The 21,433-nt window shown below is 44.7% G+C and overlaps 1 protein-coding gene across 9 annotated transcripts in view; it reads left to right on the plus strand.

Moving 5' to 3' along the window:
• The window catches only part of LOC309626422 (protein FAM169B-like), a 91,443-nt gene that overhangs the window by 11,898 nt on the left and 58,112 nt on the right, over positions 1 to 21,433 (plus strand). For 4 of the 9 annotated variants that reach the window (XR_014243178.1, XM_082387105.1, XM_082387107.1 and 1 more), the window contains exons 2-3: positions 8,241 to 8,374; positions 11,635 to 11,734. Coding sequence is in view for 8 of the 9 variants with exons in the window: in XM_082387105.1 (XP_082243231.1) it covers positions 8,241 to 8,374; positions 11,635 to 11,734 (234 nt within the window). In the remaining variant the exon portion in view is untranslated. Of the gene's footprint in view, positions 1 to 8,240; positions 8,375 to 11,634; positions 11,735 to 16,251; positions 20,913 to 21,433 lie in introns of those variants that run through there. The other 5 variants (XM_082387106.1, XM_082387104.1, XM_082387103.1 and 2 more) reach the window with 4 other exon arrangements.

Consider the following 21,433-nt stretch of genomic DNA (forward strand, 5'->3'; position numbering starts at 1 on the left):
TATATATATTATATTTTTTAAAAAGTAGTTTTTTTCCTCCAAGCCTTAAAGTACAAATGACAATGCGCACTCAGTCTGTCCTCTTTTCACTGCTGCCACCTCCCAGCTTCTGCCTCTTTCTTGGGAGTGTGGCTCAGATGGACAGTGGGCAGAGGTGGCATCATTGCCCTGTGATGCAGCTGCTGTGATGAATCCTGTGTAGGTAGCCCATTTAGACCACATCAGCCTTGCCACTTATCTCTTTGTGAATTCATGTCATTCTAATTCTTACAGGCTTTCAAAGTAGGTGTTAAAAGTTATGAATATGTGGGCAAAAGAGTTAATAGACATTTCTCCAAAGACACACAAATGGCCAGTAAGCACGTGAAAAGATGCTCAACATCACTAACCATTAGGGAAATACAAATCAAAACCACAGTGAGATACCACTTCACATCCATTTGGATGGCTGTTATCAGAAAAAGCAGAAAATGACAAGTGTTGGGTGAGAATGCGGAGAAATTGGAACCTTTGTGCATTGCTGGTGTAAAATGGTGCAGCCACTGTAGGGTATGGCAATTCTTCAAAAAATTAAACATAGAACTACCGTATGACCCAGCAATTCCACTTCTGGGTATATCCCCAAAAGACGTGAAAGCAGGGACTAGAAGAGATATTTCTAGATCTATATTCATGGCAGCATTATTCACAATAGCCAAAAGGTGGAAGCAATCCAAGTGAACATCAACAGATGAATGGATAAGCAAAATGGCATGTATGTATATATATAACGGCGTATTATTCAGCCTTAAAAAGGCAGGTATTTTAAACAGTACTATACTGAGCACTAGCTGCCTTTTGGTGCTGGTACACAATGTGTGGTCCTTGACACAATATAAATTAGTAAGTACACAAATTGGTGAAAGTACTTCTGGAAATCTCAAGATCTGGGTTTGAATCTCAGCCCCATTACTAACTTTCCATTTTTGAGAATGTTTCCACTTCTGAAAAATGGGGTCAGTTCTTGGTTCTTTCTTGACTTCAAAGGGTTGATGTAAGTTTCAAACAAAGGAGGAAGTGTGACAGCCCTTTTGTTTTCTGGAAAATACTGTACAAATGTAAGGTATAAAAGGGTACATTTTAATGTGAGAACATATCACTATTTTTCTAATACTTTCTCTCCCAACTAGTACTTGAGAAACTTTATTTATCCACAGAAGGCAGAATGTTAACTTTCTTTTATATGTCTTCAATTTAAAACTGGGCTGGTACTAACATGGATGAAAATATTTCTATTCGGCAGGTACTTCTTCATCTACTTTTCAGTTTTACCCAGAAGAGACCAGTGCCCTTATAAAATGTAGTTTTCTCAACACATTTCCAGATATTGGGAAGTGACTACACTTTCCCTAAGCGACTCATTGTCTAGGTTTAAGGTAATCCCATTCTTCTCCATTCATTCTCCATGTGGGGTAGTCCGGGTGATGAGGCTGAGTGCTTAAACAGGGGGCACCAGCTTAATCTAGAATTGGGTCATGGAGACTGAGGACTAGTCTACTTTCAGCTCTCCTTGTTGCTTTGCACAGGGCTGAGCATGCCAGATAGAGACCTAATTTTTGTCCTCTTTAGAAATATTATTGTTAGCAGTGTAATAGATGGACATATAGGGATGTGATTTCTGGATGAAAGTTTATAAAGTCTATTAACAACCACAGTTTTGGGGTAAGTTCTGAGAAATGTTATTCTGTGACTAATGGGTAAAACATGGTGATGAGTTATTTTTCTTCCTCTCGTGTGCTGTGTGGTTTAGGGCTCTGCTTCCTTGCTGGTCAACTGCCCCCCCACCCCGCCCAGCCTTTTCCCACCAGCTTAAGGACCACCACATCTTGTGGTGGTGTTACTGATACTGGGATTTGATATTTTTACAAGTTCTTGGTCAGTTAAATTCAGGATACAAAGAGTCAGGCTCTCTATGTTCTTCTGAGTATGTGCCAAAGCTCTCTTCCTTCTGGTAAAGGTTAGACAAATAGGGCACCGTAATGATGACCACATGGGGTGGAGGAGTTCAAGTTCAAGGCAGGCCAGAGCTTCCTGCAGCTGTATCAGATGAGGACCCCTCTTCTGTTACCATTCATAAGGAAGCAGACATTTGAGATGCTGTTTCCTCCTGTCTGCCCCAAATAGGGCTCCACATTTGTCCCCAAATGTGACACCTCTTTGAATGCAAAAGGAACAGTATGTTTCAGACCCACTTCATATCCTTTTGAATGATTCAGGGGGAAAAATAGTTTAATCTTTGTATCATTTGCCTAAGGGTAAGATGCACCAATGCTCAGATTATGAGACCTTCATATTAAAAGCAATTAGGATTACATAAATCTTTGTGTGGGTGGCACACAAAGTCATCTGCATATTTTACCATCTTAGATTTGGGACAAGTGATTTATTCTCAGCCAAGGCAATGACAAGTTGCAAGTTGGCCAGTACTAAATCTGTGATAACAGAGCAACAGGCTCCCTGTCAGTTACCAGTAATGAAACCTACCCTGCCACCACCTGCAGACCTCTCCCAGCGCTTCCTCCGTTCCCTGACAACTTTGCTCATCTGCTCAGAAATTCTAACATTTTCTACATTCTGTCTTCCAACATTTTTTTTCAATTCTTTGCTAAGAATATTTTGGCAATCAGATGCTCTTCAAAAACCAACAAAAATATCCAAGTGTGTATTTGCTTCACCTTCTGTTCTCTCCTCCTCTATGTGGAGGATTGTTCTGCTGACACCATGGCCCCCTTGCCTGTGGTCCTTGAGCTCCAGGTATTTGCATATTTGCTATCTGTCTGATAGTGATGGGTCCTCTTGCCCTGACATTATGTCAAAGCACTCTTCTTTAAGATATTGTTTGTCATCTGTCCATCAGTGTTCTGGGACGGGGGTCCCTAGTTAAATAAGTTTGGGAAATAAATGCTGGATTAATCAAATCTCATTGCTGCAGGGTTTCTAAATGTCCAGATTGCTGATAGGCACATAGAACCCCCAGCAGTGAGCTCTGAGCGTCACAGCAGGTCCCCTTTTCCAAACTTGCTGACCTCAGAAACCTCCTTCCACAGCATATCTTGTGAAGCTAGTGTTCCACAGAATATATGTGTGAAAATGCATGATACAAGGGAAGTCAGGAACCTTGGATTCTTTGGCGCTCTTAAAAAAAAAAATTAAATGTAATCATACTTTAAGATAGTTCTCAGTTTTAAGGCATCCTGTGGTGAATGCTTTGGAGGGTCAGGATGAAGTTTGCATTTGTGAATACTGAATTTTCTTAAAGCAGGCAGCTTTGAAGTGCATGCCTCACTGGAAATCAGGGACCCTGATGAATTCCTGGTGCTGAATTCTGAGCCATTGAGGTGGCATTTGGAAATCTCCCTTTAGGCACTACCCTACCACCGTGGGTGTGCAAAACACCTGGGTTCAGACACTTCTTGTCTGATGCCCTCTCTCCGGTTAGAAACTAGGCTCCAAGCTCTCTGCTAAGCTCAGAATTAGGCGCTTAACCCTCCTCAGCATATTTCTTCTATAATAAGGATTCCTTCTTCTAATAATTTCCTTTTAGAAGCAAATTACTTTGTGAAGAAAACAACCAGATAGCTTATGTGAAAAAGAAAAGCAAAAATAAAAAAATTCTGTACCCTGGAAACTCAAGATTTGGTACAAAGATCCTGAATGATTTCAGCATTTTCCCTGGAAGGATGCTTTAAGATAGACCTCTGCTTTTGTTTTTCGGGTGACCACAACCAACTTATCCTTAAAGTGAATTCTTAAAATCGGGGTTCGTTGGGGGATTTCAATTTCTTTACTGTCTGCAATGAATTATCATTTCAACTGTGTGCCGTTTTTCATAAAAGCATTTTGCATTGTACTGAAAAGATTACATTCTTTTGGCTTTGGAAAAATATTTCCTGTTGGGTTCAAACCATTAAAGCCTGTTAGCATTTCACATCTGGAAGCTCCTGCCCGAGTCTGCCTTCCATCAGCAGCTCGGCGGCCAGGCTGGCCTCCGGCGCGTGCAGAAGACGCCCCAGACTTGTTTACTTCCCGAGGGCCCCTCTGCAAGGCCCAAATGTGCCCTTGTGGTTGGCGGGTGGGCGGGGCGGGGGCGGGGCTTCCTTCCTCTCTGCAATGGAGGCGGGGTCTTTGTGTGTGTGTGTGTGTGTGTGTGTGTCTGTGTGTGTGTGTGTGTCCGTCCTGGGTTGGGGAGGGGGTCTCCCTTGCCAGCCAGCCTTGGATGCCCCCTCCCCTCTCCTGCCTTAAGCAGCTTCCTTTTTTTTTCACTCCCACCCAGTTTTCCAGAACCCTAACGCAAACATTTTCCGTGTAAGGAGTTGGCCCGAACTTTTCTGATGGGGCAGTTTCCCCAGAGAGAAGAGAAGGAATTAAAACCCCAAAGGCTGGAGCATACTCCTCCTGTCCCCGGCCAGCTTGGGGGGCCCTTTCCCTGGGGTGCAGGGGTCTGGCCCAGCTTAAAGGTTTTAAAAGGGAACCTTTAAGAGATCTTTGGAAATTCCTTTTCGTGGAGGGTTAATTTATCCCCAGAGGCAGGCCTGATGCAGCCCCCATGCTCACGCTATCGGGCTGATGGATTCTGCTGGGCTTCTGTTGAGAAGACCCCCAGGGACCCGCCCCTGGGCTGCAAGGCAGGAGAGCCCTGAGGGGCCAGGGTGCCCTGGGGATACTTTCCGTCAGGTTCTTTGAGGGGCTCTCACAGCTCCAGCAGCATACCCGGCCAGGGAAATGATTTCATGGTGTACAAGGAGCAAAATACATTCACTGCATTTCTTCTGACCACACTCGGCCAGAGCCAATGCCAGGCAAGCTGTGGCAGCCTCTGGGGGAACCAGGCAGAGGCCCCTAGGCCCAGTGGTCTTGGGTGAGGTACCCCGCCCTGTGCCCCTCCGCAAAACGTGGACGATTACGCTGTCCTCCCAGTCCCCTGTCACCAGAGGTCTCAGCTTGTGTGTGTGTGTGTGTGTGTGTGTGTGTGTGTGTGTGTGTGGTGGGGGGGTCATTGATAAGGCTTGTCAGTCAGCCCTCAAACTCACTGGAGTGGACTGAAGGCTTGCCTCTGACAAATATCTGTCCCAAGACACAGGGTCAGCGCCAGAGAGTAAAAGTCCAGGTGGGATTTTTACTTGCTCCTTAAGACGGCATTCCTGGGGGCGTCTGGAGAAAAGGTAGCTATTGAAGTTGCTTTCATAGGAGAATCATGCAGCATGAGTCAGGTGCCCTAGGGCTGAAGCAGCCCACTTCCCAGTATGTTTTTCTTAATTTATTTGAACGTGCACTGAATCTTTTTTCATACCTGTGGGAAGCCACTAGACCAACTGGATGAATAGCAGTTTGAACAGAGAGCTCAGCTAAACAACCACCCACATTTCCGAAGTGCTCAGGATGAGAAAGACATAGGGAGAGGCCTTTGTTGGCGAGGGGTGTTGGGGCCAGGAGAGGAGAGAACAAGCACTCAAGTGTGCCTGGAGGGAGTCTTCACGTTCCTGGTGGGGTGAGGCTGCCTCACCTGCTGACCAATGTGAAAGGCCAAGTTCAGGTGTGTAAGGCCCTGCAGCACAGGGGAAGTGGCCAAGGTGTATCAATTCCCATCCTAAGCCAAGCTGGATTCGAACACGGGACTCAGTAACCCACAGAGCCCTTGCCTTTTGGGGCTCCAGGAAGGCCCCTGGGTGTGCTAGAGTTTGAGATGGGCCTTGAAGATGGCAAGGCAGAAGGAGCTGGGGAGTAGGGGTGCTGCAGAGGAAGGGGGCATGGGATTGTAAAGGGCCTTCGAGGCTTGGTAGAGGAGACTGTCTGGATGGGGTCACTAACATTATCTGAGTGTTTTACACATTCTGAAATCAGATGGACCTTCATGCCCTGGTGTTGCCACTGACTAGCCAAATGGTCTCCTCTTCAGGCCTCAGTTTTCTCATCTGTAAATTGGAGTTAGGCTGGACTCAGTGAAATAAGAGGTGTGGAGCACTCAGCAACCTGCTGGCACCTGGGGCCAGGGAATAGCTACAATATTTTTATTGGTGACAGATGGAGGAAGGATGGGTGGAAAGGGGTGAGGCCAGAGGTTATTGTGAGATGCTGAGGCCTTGAACTGAGAGCATCAGGACGATTGGAGAGAGGTGATGCAGGCTGAGGGTTTGGTGGCAGGTTTGAAGTGGTCCCTGAGCAAGGAACCATCTGGCTTGGCTTGGATCCATCGGCTTTGAGCTGTATGCCTGGAGGGCCCAGTAAGGAGTAGGGAGGGCGTAGAGGTTCAGCTTGAGGGCTGTGTCTGATCAGTTGCTGGGGTCTTCCTGGCCCATCACAGTGAGAAGGAGCCTGGGCTTCCTTGAATGTGTGTGTATAGAGAGAAAACACACATGCACACACACACCACAAGTGTGTGCCTTGAACAGCAGAATATCCCTGCTACCTAGAGGCACAACCTTGTTTAGAAAGAGACCCCCGAGTTCATCATTGACTGTTCATTGTCACTGAATAGACTGTTAATTTTTCATGTCTTTATTTGAAACATTTTAATCAGTGCATTTATAGTTGTAATTTTTTGGTATGCATTTCACACTCAAATAAATACTTAAAAAATTGAATAGCGGGAGAGTGTATTTACTCATCTCTTTGCCACTCTGTGTGCTGGTGACGTTTTCACCATGAAAAGTCAGGGGCAGGGGGAGGGGCTCATGCAGGACTGAGGCCTAGTCCACCCCTGCTCTTGACATCCTCTGTTTTCTATGAGCACTGCCCCCGATCAACAGCAGTAAAATTCAGCATAGGCAAGCTTGGTGAACTGGAGACATGAAACTTTTTGCTGCTAGGAGCAGTCTCTGTTCCCTGAAAAGTGACTGCAGAAGGAATGGAGATTCTGAGAGAAAGTAGGAAGCTGATATTTCAGTGGGTGTTTATGCGCAGGCTTATCTTCCTTGAGGAGGCAGAGGAGGAGGAGGGGGGGACGAGGAGGAGGGGGGGAGGAGGAGGAGAGGGAGGGGGAGAAGACAGCTGCTTTGGCACCCTTCCCACCATAGGAGGCCCAGAAATGCATCAGAGGAGGGGACCACGGAAGGGCAGAAGTTACAGAGCCCCCTCCCACTTAGGGATGTGCCATCCAGAGATGAGCCAGCATCTCAAGGGAAAACCAACTGCCATTTCCAAGCTGAATTGGATGCTCTCAATTTGTATGATTATTCGAGGATATAATTTTCCTCTAAAAGTGCGGTGTTAAGAAAGAGATGCTGAGTAGAGCTGGGAGATAACTTGCAAATTAATCTGTGCAATAGTCTATCTGTGGGGCTTCCCTGGTGGCGCAGTGGTTGAGAGTCTGCCTGCCAATGCAGGGGACATGGGTTCGAGCCCTGGTCGGGGAAGATCCCACATGCCGCGGAGCAACTGGGCCCGTGAGCCACAATTACTGAGCCTGCGCGTCTGGAGCCTGTGCTCCGCAACAAGAGAGGCCGCGATAGTGAGAGGCCCGTGCACCACAATGAAGAGTGGCCCCCGCTTGCCACAACTAGAGAAAGCCCTCGCACAGAAACGAAGACCCAACACAGCCGTAAATAAAATAAGTAAATAAAATTAAAGAAAAAAGAAAATGCTCGCTATTTCACTTACAAAAATTAATTAAAAAAAAAATAGTCATGAATAGTCATATCTGTGAATGGCCATGTCGGTTTACACATGTAGTTTTATAGTTCATACTAACTAGTACGTTTAAACTCTCTTACAATAAAGCAGTCCAATTAAAGGAGAAGAATTGACAAATCTTCACTTCGTGGCAAATGTAAGCTGGCAAACTAAAAACTCAGGCTGGATTTTGTCAAAGTTAGCAAGGTTCTAAGCAGCTGGGGTCAGCTCTCAGGGTACCTGTTTGTACATGTGGCCGCGGTGGCGGACACTACTAGAAAATACTTGGGAAACCATTTGATAGTTAGGGGGTATGAAAGGAAGTTTCTGCAGTGGTCTAAGAGGGTTCACATTGAACCTCATGTCTCCTTAGGGTTGGTGCCAACCCCACCATCAGGAATGTCCTCTATTTTCTTTTGGTTCCTGCTGCTACACTGCTCTTTTCTTTTTCACTTAAAAAAAAATAGGTGAACATAATTTTTAAAGCAAGTTTCAATTGGCTGCTTTTTTCTTTTCATATTCAAGAAATAAGTGACTTTTATTTCAATGAGAGAGTAAAGCTCATGTCATTTCTTGCCTTCTTTTTCCCCTAGCAGGCGTTTACCCAGTGGATATTTTGGAAGATGACCCTGCTGGGCATCGGGAAGCGACTCTGGCTTACTGTGCCACTCTTGGGGAAGGAGCATGGCCCTCACCAGAGGTTATCTCTCTTCCCACTGGGGAGCAGGTATGTGTGATCTTCCTCATTGGTGGAGAGTTCTGTAAAATCTAAATTATTAAAAAGGAGAATGTTAGTGAAAGAGCATTACAGATTAAAAAAAATCCTTCTGGAGTGAATACTAGAATAATTCCACTTTGAGAAGCAAAAGGAATCCTGGATTGGGATTCTGAGGTCTTGAGGATAAGTCCAGTTCTATAAAGCAGTCAGCCAAATAGCCTGCTGTGAATCCCATGCCTACCACTTAATAGCTGTGTGACCTTGAGCAAGCGTCTTTACCTCTCTGTTCTTGCTATTCTCATCTCAGAAGTTGGGACAATAACAGTGCTTACTTCATATTGTTGTTATGAGGATTAAATGAGATGCTGTGTGTATTGCCTGACTGACCTCAGTTTTCCCATTTGTAAGTGAGGGGATTGACTGACCTTTAGTCTCTAAGGTTTGACTTAGTCCTAAAAGTTTCTGACTGGGAATGAAGTTATATCAATTACGATTTTTAGCAATGATAAGATTGAATTTTGAATACGGACTGGAAGAAAACAGAAATGAAAACTATTTGTTAGGACAGTGGGACTGTGGGTGAAATTTAATAATTGTGTTGTTTTTAAGGCCTTCCCCCCTCCCCTGAAGTAAGTAAAAAGAATATGTGAATCTTGGGCTGTATCTAAATTTGTTACCTTTTTTTTCAGATTTGAGGCTGATCTGTTGAAAGAGGCAAAATTTTCTTGTTTTATACGAATAAGATTTCACTCATAACAGAAATCATTGCTCTCTGGCAGGCAAAGTTGGTTGAGGAAGACAGGGTTTTATTTTGCTGTATTGAAGTTGTTCCAGAGTTAATTAAAACAATGGCTTGTACAGTTTATATAGTGTGGCTTCCTTGAGATTTTGGAGATGCTAGTTTGTAATCAACTGGAAGAATCCAGCTCCCATGGGTGGTTACTTATTGTTGATCTGCCGAGGGAGGTGGCTGTACTCACACGCTTTCAGCGCCCCCTAGTGACAGCTAAACCAGAAAGCAAGCAAGCTCTCAGTCAAGGCTAGGGGCTTACTCTTGGGGGACTGCGGGGCTGGTGGGCTGCAGGGTTGTTGGACGGAGTCGGGGGGAATGCTAGGTAATCTGAGAAGTGTGGTGAAATACAAGAGTTAGCGCTGAAGTACTTTAGGGTGCAGTTTCAGTCATCTATCTGATTTTATTTCACATTTATTTATGGATTACTTCATTTAACAACAACAAAACCCCCAATATGTAGTATGCTCACAGAGTGAATAATTTTAGTGTTATTAGCAAAAACATAATAAAATAAGACAGTTACTAAAATTAAGTTGTTTTAATGTGATAGAAATGCTGAAATGTCTTTCTACCTATTTGCTTCTCCCCCTTCTAAAAAAAGAGTCCTGAAAATAATCGTTTGGTTTCCTACCATTTTAGCAATTAATTAAGAAATGGTAGCAGTTTCCTACCATTTAGCAGGTTTTGAAATAGTCTGATTTGCGGTGATGATGGACCTCCTCATTGCTTTTAGCAAATTTAACTTTTCTTTTTGAAACCAGAGAAGTTTTTTTAAACAAACAGAAAAGACAAGGATGTGCCACACCACATCACTCTGGTCCTCCTCAAAGTCTTGTCTTTTCATAATTAACTCTGTTTTCAGTCTTGAAATTGTCTTATCATATTTAAAATACAATAATACTTACTGATTTTTGTTGGTTATAGAACAGTATATGCTCAGGGGATACTATTTGGGAACTGTAGACAAGGACAGAGAAAATAAAATCACCCATGTTAATTGCTATGAACATTTTGATGTGTTTCCATTGGATTTTATTTCTGGGCATGCATTTTTAACATTCAGATCACACTTGGAGTACAATATTGTCTATAATAAGCATCTTTCTATGTTGATACAATGCTTTTTACGTATTGTTTTTAATGGCCTTGTAGTGGCCGTCTGATGGGTGAACTGTGCTTCATGTAGCCACCACGGGGAGCCAGCTGGGGACTCTTCGTTAAGGTGACTTGAAGACTGGGAGCCACCAAGATGTTTATGGGTCTCAGGATTTGTTAAGAAACAATTCTCTGAAACCACGGAGGCCTGCTGTAAACTTTTACAAGCAGCCTGCCTGCCTCACTCAGCCGACACGTCCTTTTCTCATTTTCTTACACTCTCCTCGGTTTTCAAAACAGACTTCGGAGTGGAGCGTGTTGTCCTTTTGCTTTGGGAGCTGAGGCCAGTGGGTTCGATGGCCGGGAACAGAACTTGGCAAGTGGGTGCTTGAGAGAAGGCTCTGGGGCAGCCCAGCATCAGAGACCCCGCATGTGCTGCTTGGTATTCCTCGTGGTCATGAGCAAACAGGTGCTGGGCACTGAGGATCTTCACCCCGGGGCTGCCTCAGAGCCAGAGCTGAGACTACAGGGCCCAGAGAGGGTGTGGGTTTCTTGAGGCTGCTTGCAGGGATCCGAGCCAGGGCAGCAGGCAGCCTGAGTGGCATTGCGGGTGGACGCAGGCTTGTCTAGGCTGTTTGCGTAGAGTGGCTGCAGGGGGACAGTTGAGGTTGGCTTGGCAGGTGCAGCCTGAGGTTGGGATGTGGCCTTCTGCTTTGGCAGGCGGAGGCCCGACGGGGATTCGGGTGGGGAAGGCTGCTGGGGCAGGAAGTGAATGGAAGGAGAGACCGCAAGAGGGTCAGCTGAGGAAATGTTCAGTCATTACTTGGATAGACAGACAGGTGAGCAAGGGGAAGAGCAGGTTTGCTGGGTGGGAGATAGAGGAAGGGCCGTTGTCAGATTGCCCTCATGTTTAGCTCAGAGTGGGTAAGGTTTCCATTTTCATGTTGCCTCCATCCTGTCAATTTTTAAAAAAAATTTATTTATTTTTATTTACTTTATTTTTGGCTGTGTTGGGTCTCCATTGTGGTGCGCGGGCTTCTCATCGCGGTGGCTTCTCTTGCTGCGGAGCACGGGCTCTAGGCACGCGAGCTTTAGTAGTTGTGGCTCGTGGGCTCTAGAGCGCAGGCTCAGTAGTTGTGGTGCACGGGCTTAGTTGCTCTGCGGCACGTGGGATCTTCCTGGACCAGGGCTTGAACCCGTGTTCCCTGCATTGGCAGGCAGATTCTTAACCACTGCGCCACCAGGGAAGCCCCGTCCTGTCAAATTAACTTCCGTGCAACAGTGTTCTTTCAGTGAATATTGTGCTAATTTAAGTGTTAAGCAATTTCTTGTGCCCTTACTGTGGTAACAGAACAAAATGGTGATTTTACTATTTTTTCAGGTTAAACTTGAAGCTTCGTCTGTTTGCTTTTGCACTGTGCACTGTGATGAACCTCAACATAAAATCTTGGTCTTGGTTAATCCCCAGGACACAAAGACAGGTTGGTAGTTATTAATCAATTTAATAAACAAGGATTCTGATTTGTTTACAACAAATGGAATCAAACACCTCAGAAATGATGGTTGTACTCTTCGGCTGGACTTAGAAGGACATCAAGGCAGAACTGATTTATTTTCAGCTTTTAGAGATCTGGTAAGGCATTATGATTTCTGTTTATTGACACACATATTGATTGTTGTATTGAAGACACCAGACACCTTCTTGCCCATAGTGACAGTACTCAGAGCTGCTTTTAAGGGTAACACTTACTGTTCTTATTAATGACATTGTATGCACAAGGTGGAGCCCTTTTGTTGGAGTGTCACCGCAGCCCTGCGAAGCACAGGGACCATTCTTATCCCTGCCGGACAGGTGAGGAAATGAGGCCTCTGATGGTCAGCTGGTGTAGGGTAGGGGATTTTGCAAGGTGATTATCCGGTGGGGTTTTGTTTCTGGTGGTGAAATTTATGTAATCTGTGACTCATTTATTCTCCCTCTGCGTTATGAAGAGCCTGCTTTTGACCAATTTCAGCTTCTTGGAGTGAGTGCTCTGAGCACACGTGGATGGCCGTGCTCAGCTGCATATAGGGCAGGGCTCTGGGGCTGTTGGCAGTGAGCAGTGTGAGGTTGGAGAGCGTTCCAGCCTATCAGTCCACCTGGAGCCCAGGCCACCAGCGAGCTGGAAGCAAACTCCTCGTCTCTGACCTCAAGGGAGTCCCAATTCAAATTCAATCCTATTTAGAAATTTACTCCTTTATTATACTTTAATGTGTTTTACAGATTTCCTATAATTCCCATATATTGCTTTCCTAATAAGAAATTTAAAAAACAAACCCTTAGTGAGTTAGCCCTCTTTCAATGTTGTGGTGTCTGGTGAAAGTTTGGGGTTATGGGTCTTTAACTACAATTTGCAAAGGGGCCTCCTTCAGCTCTCCAGCTCCCCTGGAGATGGACTTTTGCCTTAAACACCGCATGTCCCTCTGGGGTTTGTAGTCAGAGGATGCCCTGTTCGATGGGTGTCACAAAGCCCAAGGTGACCTCCTTGACTGGGGAACGTTATTCACCATGTAGACTGTTGTTAACGCTTCTCTTGTTACTAATCCTGAGACACGAATGTGCTTAGCTAGCTGTCTGGGAGTTTTGGGCATGTTGGCGAAGCCGCCTCCTTGCTCCAGGGCTGGGGGTGGCTGAGCTGTGTGTGAGGGCTTTCTGATCAAGGTTCAGGACATCTCCTATTCCTGTCAGGTCAAGCCCTGGTTGAACAAAGGGACTATGATAACCCCAGGCCTTTGACATTGCCTTGAATTTGCGACTCCAGCTGGCACCAGGTTAGTGAAAGTAACAGGATGTGCACTCCTTGGGAAACAGATTGTCAAAAAACTCTGAAAATATCATTTGCCAGTTTTAAGAAAATGTCCAAATATCAGCAGCCCTCTCCTCTGCCTTTTTTTTGGCATTTAACAATATTCTGGTTATAGGTCTTTAACTGCAATTTGCATAATGTAAATATATGACTGACTCTTATAAATCTGTTTCCTATTTCTATTGTACTTAATTTTTTGATTGTTTTCAAGAATGTATTATAATAAATATTCATAAACTCCAAGAAATCTCACTCTGGACCTTTCTTTATATTTCACAGAGCTTTAAATAAAGTTTCCAAATGTTTTCCTGCTGTTGGGGCTCTATGGTTGCTGCAATTTTGTGTGATTTCCAAAAAGCGCTCAGGTGTTATCCACACCTCATGCTCTTTAGTCTGGTATTTTGAAGCAGGCACGATACGTAAATGCACCTCTTGTGGCTTGAAACATGTGGACTCCGAAGCAGCTGGTGGTACCATAGAGCCTCTTCACAGCTTTGACACATGTGCCACTTCAGTCATGTGCTTAGCTGTGACCATTGAGAAGGCTGTCCCTTGTTCCTTTATAATTTTCCAATTATATTTGTGAAGGCCTTGTGTTTGTGTGTATGTGTGGTTAGATGGAAGCTAAAGGGATCAGAGCTGTTTGATAAGCCTGTGTATGAGTTAATTATTGGTAAGCTGATTGAATCCATCATAATAACTTCCAATAACCTTGCGAGCAAATGAAAAACATCCTGGAGTTGTGAATTCCCCGGCGGCAAGTAGTTAATACTCCCGGCGGGCTACCATGAGGATGTGAGTTCAGGCAGACCTCAGAGACATTGCGCAGGTTCCAGACCACTGCAGTAAAACGAATATCGCGATAAAGAGAATCACACGAATTCTGTGGTTTCTCAGTGCATAGGAAAGTTATATTTACCCTATACTGTAGTCTGTTAAATGTGCAGTAGCATTATGTCTAAAAGAACAATGTACACACCTTAATTAAAAATACTTTATTGCTAAAAAAGCTGACCATCATCTGAGCCTTCAGCAAGTCATAGTAATCTTTTTGTAATAGTGACATCAAAAATCACTGATCACAGATCATCATAACAAATGTAATAATAACGAAAGAGTTTGAAATATTGCGAGAATGACCAAAATGTGACACAAAGACGTAAAGTGAGCAATTGCTGTTGGGAAAATGACGCCGACATAGGGTTGCCACAAACCTTCGATTTGTAAAAAAATGCAATAAAGTGAAGCACAGTAAAGTGAAGCACAGTAAAATGAGGTCTGCCTGCAATGCAGCTGTCCAGCTTTCCCCTGTACGAAACTGGGGATGTGCCTTCCGTGAAGGTGGTTTGTGAAGTACGTGCCCTCGTTCTGTCTGGCTGTTCCCTGTGGGGCTCATGCTTGACTGTTTCTCTAATCAGTGGCTGGTTTCTGTCACCGAGGGGACACAGCCGAAGCTTGCCAAGAACCTCCCTTCCTTAGTTGTTTTGTACCTCCCCACGGCCCTATCTTTCATTTATTTCCCCTTGTTTTACTATTCCTCTTATTTTTAAATTATTAACTGAATTCAAGTGTTTACAAAGATTAAAAAAATAACTCCCCTCATCAAAAAAGTAGTCTTTTCTTACCTCCTGTATTAAATCAAAACTGCTTATCCTGGCATTCCAGATTCCCATCAACTGATGGCCTCTTGCTTCTCTCATTTCTTCCTGGGACCTGCAGAATTGAATAGATGAACCTGGACTTTGGCATCAGATTCAACAGACTTGGCATCCTGGCTCTGACAACTGACTGAGTGACCCGGATAAGTGATTTGGCCTCTCCGAGTCTCAGTTTGGTCATTTGCAAAATGGGGGCATCTTAGCTACTTCACAAGGTAGTTGTGAGGATGAAATGATTTGTGGCAGAAAATCTGATGCTTTGGACCATCTAGGGCAGAGAGTAGGCATGAAATTAGAAGTATTCTTCCATCATGGTGCACTTTTGCATGTTCTTCTCTGTCTCTGAGTGCTGTGTTATAGAAGCACAGGGTTTTAGAATGGGAGACCTTCTTGTCAACTGCTGGCCAAACTTTGGCAGCTGAATTACCTCCCTGACGGATTCTGCTTGCAAACCTCTTGGAGAGGAAGGTAACACCACACTAGGGCAATCTAGTCTGTTTTTGAACCACTCTAATGGTAAGACCATTGTTCTTTCTACTAATCCAAAACTGCCTTGTTGGATAATGTCATGCAGTCCATCCAAAAGCAGCCAGAGATCAAGGATGGGCCGGGGAGGATGTACCTCTACACCACCTGGATAAAAAGAAACAGGTGGCAGTTCTCATCCTTGGAAGCGCAGTGAGCCTGGACATTGCAGTGGGCTGCTGGAAAGCACATGGAACCTGGGGCTGCCTTAATGGAAGGATAATGTTCCAGCTCAATTACAGCCCCATTCTCTTTGGTTGCTGCTCAGGATGCAGCTGAAACAAACTGGTGCTTATCCGTGGAGAGCAACCATGGGGGTTGAGAGGGCTTGAAACCATTTGAACAAGGCTCGAGGAAACTAGGGCTATTTATCTTTAGAGAAGGGAGACAAGGATCCAGAAGCTCACAGTTGAAAGGGTGTTTAGATCATTAGGTCCAGTGCTTTCCAAGATGATTTTAGGTTGTACAGCTGAATTTCAGAAGGAGAAAAAGGATGATCTTTTGAATTTTATTTCAATTTTAAATATATCAAGGAAAGAGATTCTGTTTCCTACTAATATGGCTTTAACACTTAGCTAACACTTGTAAATCTCCTTTAAAAAAAAAAAAAAAGAAAGAAAATAGGTCTCCCAGCTGAGCACCCTTAGCTAGACTTTAAAGATCTATCATAGTAAGATTTATTTTTATAATCATAGCAAATGATGCCTCTTTTATGATAGGGCTAAGAAGGTAGTATAGAGATATATCAGAATCACGAAGGTGTTGTCTGGGGCACCGGCTTCTAGTCTGGGAGAGCCTGGTCTGTTCCGGGACAGCTCTATTAGAATGTTCTTCTTAAGGAGCCCAAACTGATATGCTTGTGTGTCTCCTCATTGGCCTAGTGCCCCCACAGGGGCCATCCAGGTAGGTGGGCATGGCTGTCCCACAGGGCAGATCTTCCTAGGCTTGAGGCCAGCTGCCACGTTTCCTGAGTCTTCTTTTAAGATCACTCACACGTTTCCCATTCTCTAGCTGTCCCTCCTTTGTTGTGGGCTCCAGAGCCCATCACATCCCGGATCCTTCTTTCAGATCTGGCTTCTCTTGGAACATGGCGTGCAAACACCACGTCATGGATGGTCTGGTGGAAAGAAGCTGGGTTTTGGAGTCAAGTAGACCTGAGTTCAGATCTTCTGCCCTTTATGAGTGGGTGGCCTGGGTTAAGTTATTTAGCACCTCTGAGCTTCAGTTTCCTGTCTTCCTACTCAGGGGTGTGGCCCGTGGGCCAGCAGGGAGACGACACCAGCACCGGGAAGCTTGTTAGAAATGCAGGCGCTTGCGCCCCACCCAGACCCACTAAGTCAGAATCTGTCCTTTAACAAGATCTCCAGAAGCCATCTGAGAAGTGCGCTCTAGAGAACCGTGAGAGGAGAGTGGTGGCTGGTGAGAGCATTCCTCACTTTTCTTGGACATTCTGTTTCCACAAAGTTAGCCTCAGTTTACCTTGGCATTTCCTTAGAACCAGCCCAAGGCTGACTCACCTCTAGCTGACAGCTCATTACCATGCATGCCCGGCCCCTGGGCTTTTATCACAAACTTGTTATCAAGACATGGCTCTGTCCTCCAATGTTTTGAACCCACAGGAAGGACAACTATTATTCCCATTATATATATATAAACAAACAGTTTTATGGAGCTGTAATTCACATATCATACAATTACCCATTTAAAGCATACAATTCAGTGATTTTTAGTATATTCACAGAATTGTACGTTTGTCACCACACCTAATTTTCATTACCCCTAGAGGAAACCAACCCCACTTCCCTATCCTCCTCAGCCTTAGGCAGTCTCTTCCATTTCTATAGATTTGCCTGTTCTGGACATTTCCTATGAATGGAATCATGGAGTATGTGGACTTGTGTGTCTGGCTTCCTTCATTGCATAATGCCTTCAGGAATCATCCATTCTGAAGCATGTTTCAGTACTTTATTTATTTTTATGGCTGAATACTATTCCATTGTATGGATTTGCCACATTTTGTTTATCGATTTACCGATTGATGGACATTTGGGTTGTTTCCACCTTTTGGCTATTATGAGTAATGCTGCTGTGAAAATTCTTGTACAGGTTTTTGTGTAGATATATATGCACATATCTTTTTAAGTCAGTGTTTTTGTTTTCTTCAGATAAATACCCAGAAGTGGGATTGCTGAATCATGGGGTAGGGGTAGTTCTGTTTAAAAAAATTTAAGGGACCTCCATACTGTTTTTCATAATGGTTGCACCAACTTACATTTCCACCAATAGTGCATAAAGGTTCCCTTTTCTCTACATCGTCACCAACACTCGCTATCTCTTGTCTTTTTGATAATAACCATTCTAACAGATGTGAAATGATATTTCATTGTGGTTTTGGTTTCCATTTCCCTGATGATTAGTGATGTTGAACACTTTTTAATGTAGCTGTTGGCCATCCGTATGTCTTTGGAAAATGTCTATTCAGAGTAAATGTATTCTGAGATTCAATTTCCAATGTGTGGAAGGAGGTGGTTTCCCATAACACCAAGTAGTTCTCTAGATACCAGCTGGATGTCCTTCCATTCACCTCAATTCTGACACTACCTGGAGATACCATCAGATTCTACAGGTTAGGGGTTCAGTCCTACCAGACTCCCTTGCCCCCCACTTCAGATGCCAGTCTCAAGCCCACGATTTACCTGTACGTCTGACCAACTGGCTATAAATCAGAGGTTCCCATGACTCTGTGCCCCCTTCAGGCTCACCACTCTCCCAGTACCTCCACATGTTCACTAGCCCAGAAGTTCTCCAAACCCAGTCCTTTTGGATTTTTATGGAGGCTTCATTACAAAGGCATGATTGATTAAATCACTGACCATTGGCAGCTGATGCAACCTCCAGGCTCTTGCCCCTCCCCAGGGGTCAGGGGGATGGGACTGAAAATTCCTACCCTCTAATCACGTGGTTGGTTCTCCTGGCAGCCAGCCCCCATCCTTAGGTGGGTCCAAAAATCACCTCAGTAACATAACAAGAGACACCTTCCCTGCTCTCATCACTTAAGAAATTCCAAGGGTTTTAGGAGTACCATGCCAGAAATGGGAAGAAGACCAAATATATATATTTCTTAATGTAAATCACAGTATCACGCAGATCCTCTGCCCATTTTTTAACCACATTGTTTTTTTTGCTGTTGAGTTGTATGAGTTTTTATATGTTTTGGATCTTTTATCAAATATATGATTTGCAAACATTTTCTCCTATTCACTAGGTTACCTTTTCATTTTGTTGACAGTTTCCTTTGCTGTATAGAAGTTTTTTAGTTTGATGTAGTCCCACTTGTTTATTTTTGCTTTTGTTGCCTTTGCTTTTGGTGTCAAGTCCAAAAAAATCATCGCCAAGACCAATGTCAAGGGGTCCTTGTGGTTTTGATTTGCATATCCCTGGTGACTAATGATGTTGAACATCCTTTCAAGTGTCTATTGGTCATTTTAATATCTTCTTTGGAGAACTATCTATTGAGATCCTTTACCCATTTTTGCATTGGGTTATTTGTCTTCTTGAGTTGTAAGAATTCTTTATATATTCTAGATACTATCCCTTATCAGATTTATAAACATTTTCTCCTATTCTGTGGGTTGTCTTTTTACTTTCTTGATGGTGTCCTTAGAAACACAAAAGTTTAAAATTTTTATCATGTCCTGTTTATCTGTTTTTTGTTGTTGTTTTGTTGCTTGTGCTTTTGGTGTTAAATCTAAGAAAACTTTGCCTGTTTGAAGAGTAAGTCCTTTCATCCAGTTATGTTAACTCTTCCTTCTGGCTGTGTAGTTAATATCATTTGAAGTTCTGAAGGTGTGCATTCTTTATTTTTAATACAAGTATTTAAAAATGCTTATTAAAAAAATTCATGCAATGATTATACCACAAAACACACACCTAACCCATTATTTAGCATACATTTCTGGAGATTTCAAGAGACTTTCATAAAATGCAAGTCAAGAGACTTTATGAAATGCATGCCTACAGTTAAGAATGGAGGGAAATCTGGCTGCTGAAATTAAGATGACTTATGTTTAACTATTCTCCTAACACTAGCTAGAACACTCGTCAGAAAAGGGAGTGAGGCCAATTTGTCTCTTCTGGTCTTGGTGAATTCATGCTGATTTTAAGTCCAGTCTTTCTTTTCTAGGGTACTTACAGATCATCTTTCATAATTCACTCTAGGCCACCATTAGGAAGGGATGTTCAGGGAACCAGGCATTAGTTCCAAGACCTGCACCTTCCCCACACACACCAGGATGGCACTGGCTCATGTGTCTTTCTGGCCCCTTCCGGCATCTCATGCTCTCAGTGACTAAAGGTTACAACTTCAGGATCACATTTGCAGGTCTTCTGGCCTCTGGGATGTACATTCACTGAGGCTTATGCCTCTCTAAAAGTAGCTAATGCACTCCTTTGCTTTTCCACTGTTTCCAGCTGCTTGCTCCTAATTTGGAGGCCCTTTGCCTTCTCTGTGGCCAGTAGAGCCTCTGGCTAAGTTGTATTTCTTCCTCGGGCTCTCCCCTCCGAGTCCCACCAGCCTACCCAGGCAGCTGTCCTGTTTCCTTGAACGTCTTCCCAGCCTGCCTGAACTTCCTTAGTGCCCGGCTTTTCCTACTTTGGTCTTACAGGATGGTGCTGGGCCTGGGGACCTTGGCTGTGGGGAGGCCTCTTCCACCCTTTGCACTTGTCCTTTTAACATCTGACCCTTTCTGATGGAAGCCCTCTCGGCAAGCTCCTAGGCCATGTGGATACTTTTCCTAGATGATCTCTTCCTGCTTTCCTTGTCAGGAAACTTGTCAGGTTTTTTTCAGCTCTCCTTATGACAATATCCGTTTGATCTTTTTTTTTTTTTTCTTCCGTAAAACCTAGTGGTTGATGATCAGAGGGCAGAGCAATGAGTGTCCAGAGGCTGATTAAAAATGTCTATTTATAATTGAGTCAAATGTAAGAGACCTAATGCCACAGTGCTATGGAAGTTTCCAGAATAAGGGGACTCTTGGGTATTGCTGGGTGTAGGAGGAGCACGAGTTCTTGGCAGGGAAGTGCCCGTCTGGCTAGCATACGGGGTAGGAGGCCTGAGAAGTTCTCCACTGCCCACTCACCTGGACCTCTAGTCTCCTCTCCCACTGTCCAGGCTGACTGGTGGTCACACAGTGGTCACACAGCTGCTTCTCTGCCCTGCAGGGCTGGGTGCTCTGGACATGAAGCAGTACCCGTGGAGGCAGAGGGAACCTGGAAAGTAGGCCCCCTCATCCCAGGCAGTGCCCCACCTTACAGACTCTGGCCCTGAGTCTTACTGACCCCTTCTCTGAACGTTTTGAAGTTTCCTTTCATAAAGTCTTCTCTACACTCCTGGCCTCTGCCTGGTGGGGAGGCCATGCTGAGGGGAGCTGGCCAGATGCCTGGTGACGTTATGGAGGATGGGTGGGGACTGGGGCTGGAGAGGGGTGCGCCTTTGGATCTCAGCCCTTCGAAGAATGCCTTAGTCATGATCGGAAAGAAGGATGGAGAGAAGGGAGGACAAGTGTTGAGTGTCCAGGAGTCTGGGAGCGCCCACAGGAGAGATGCTGAGGCCTCGCCCGGTGGGGAGAACTCGGGTTGGTGAAATAGTGGAAACGACAGGATTTGGGATGAATTGGAGGGGCCAGGGAGGGAGGCCTGGGAATGACTGGGGTTCTGGCCGGGCCAACAGTGCTGGGTGATCTGAAAGGAGAAGCTTGGGGCGAGGGCAATCTGAGCTCCTCTGCAGGGTCTGTGGGCTGTCAAATTGAAGGAGGGGTCCAGGCAGGGACCTGGACCCCAGGTGTACATCATTTTGCAGCCGTTCCTGGCTCTTTCTTCCTGGAGGGTGTGTTGTGAATTCCCTGTGCAGGGGAAGTGGCGAGGCTGAGAAAGAGAAAGCAGGGTCCTTGCGGAGAGAGAGGACAGGGGGACGGCTGTTTGTGTTTGTTACCACACGCTGGCTTCCCTGATTGGAACAGCTATCCCCCCAGCTTGCTTCCAGGACGTTTTGTGACCAAGCATAACACTCATCCTTCAAATTGCTGCTAATTTATTTATGGCTTTTGGTGATTGCGTGTCATGTGCACCCTGAGAAAAACAAGCAGGGAATCAAAAA

The sequence above is a fragment of the Balaenoptera borealis genome, assembly GCF_965194805.1.
Source record: "Balaenoptera borealis genome assembly, chromosome: 3".
Taxonomy (NCBI): domain Eukaryota; kingdom Metazoa; phylum Chordata; class Mammalia; order Artiodactyla; family Balaenopteridae; genus Balaenoptera; species Balaenoptera borealis.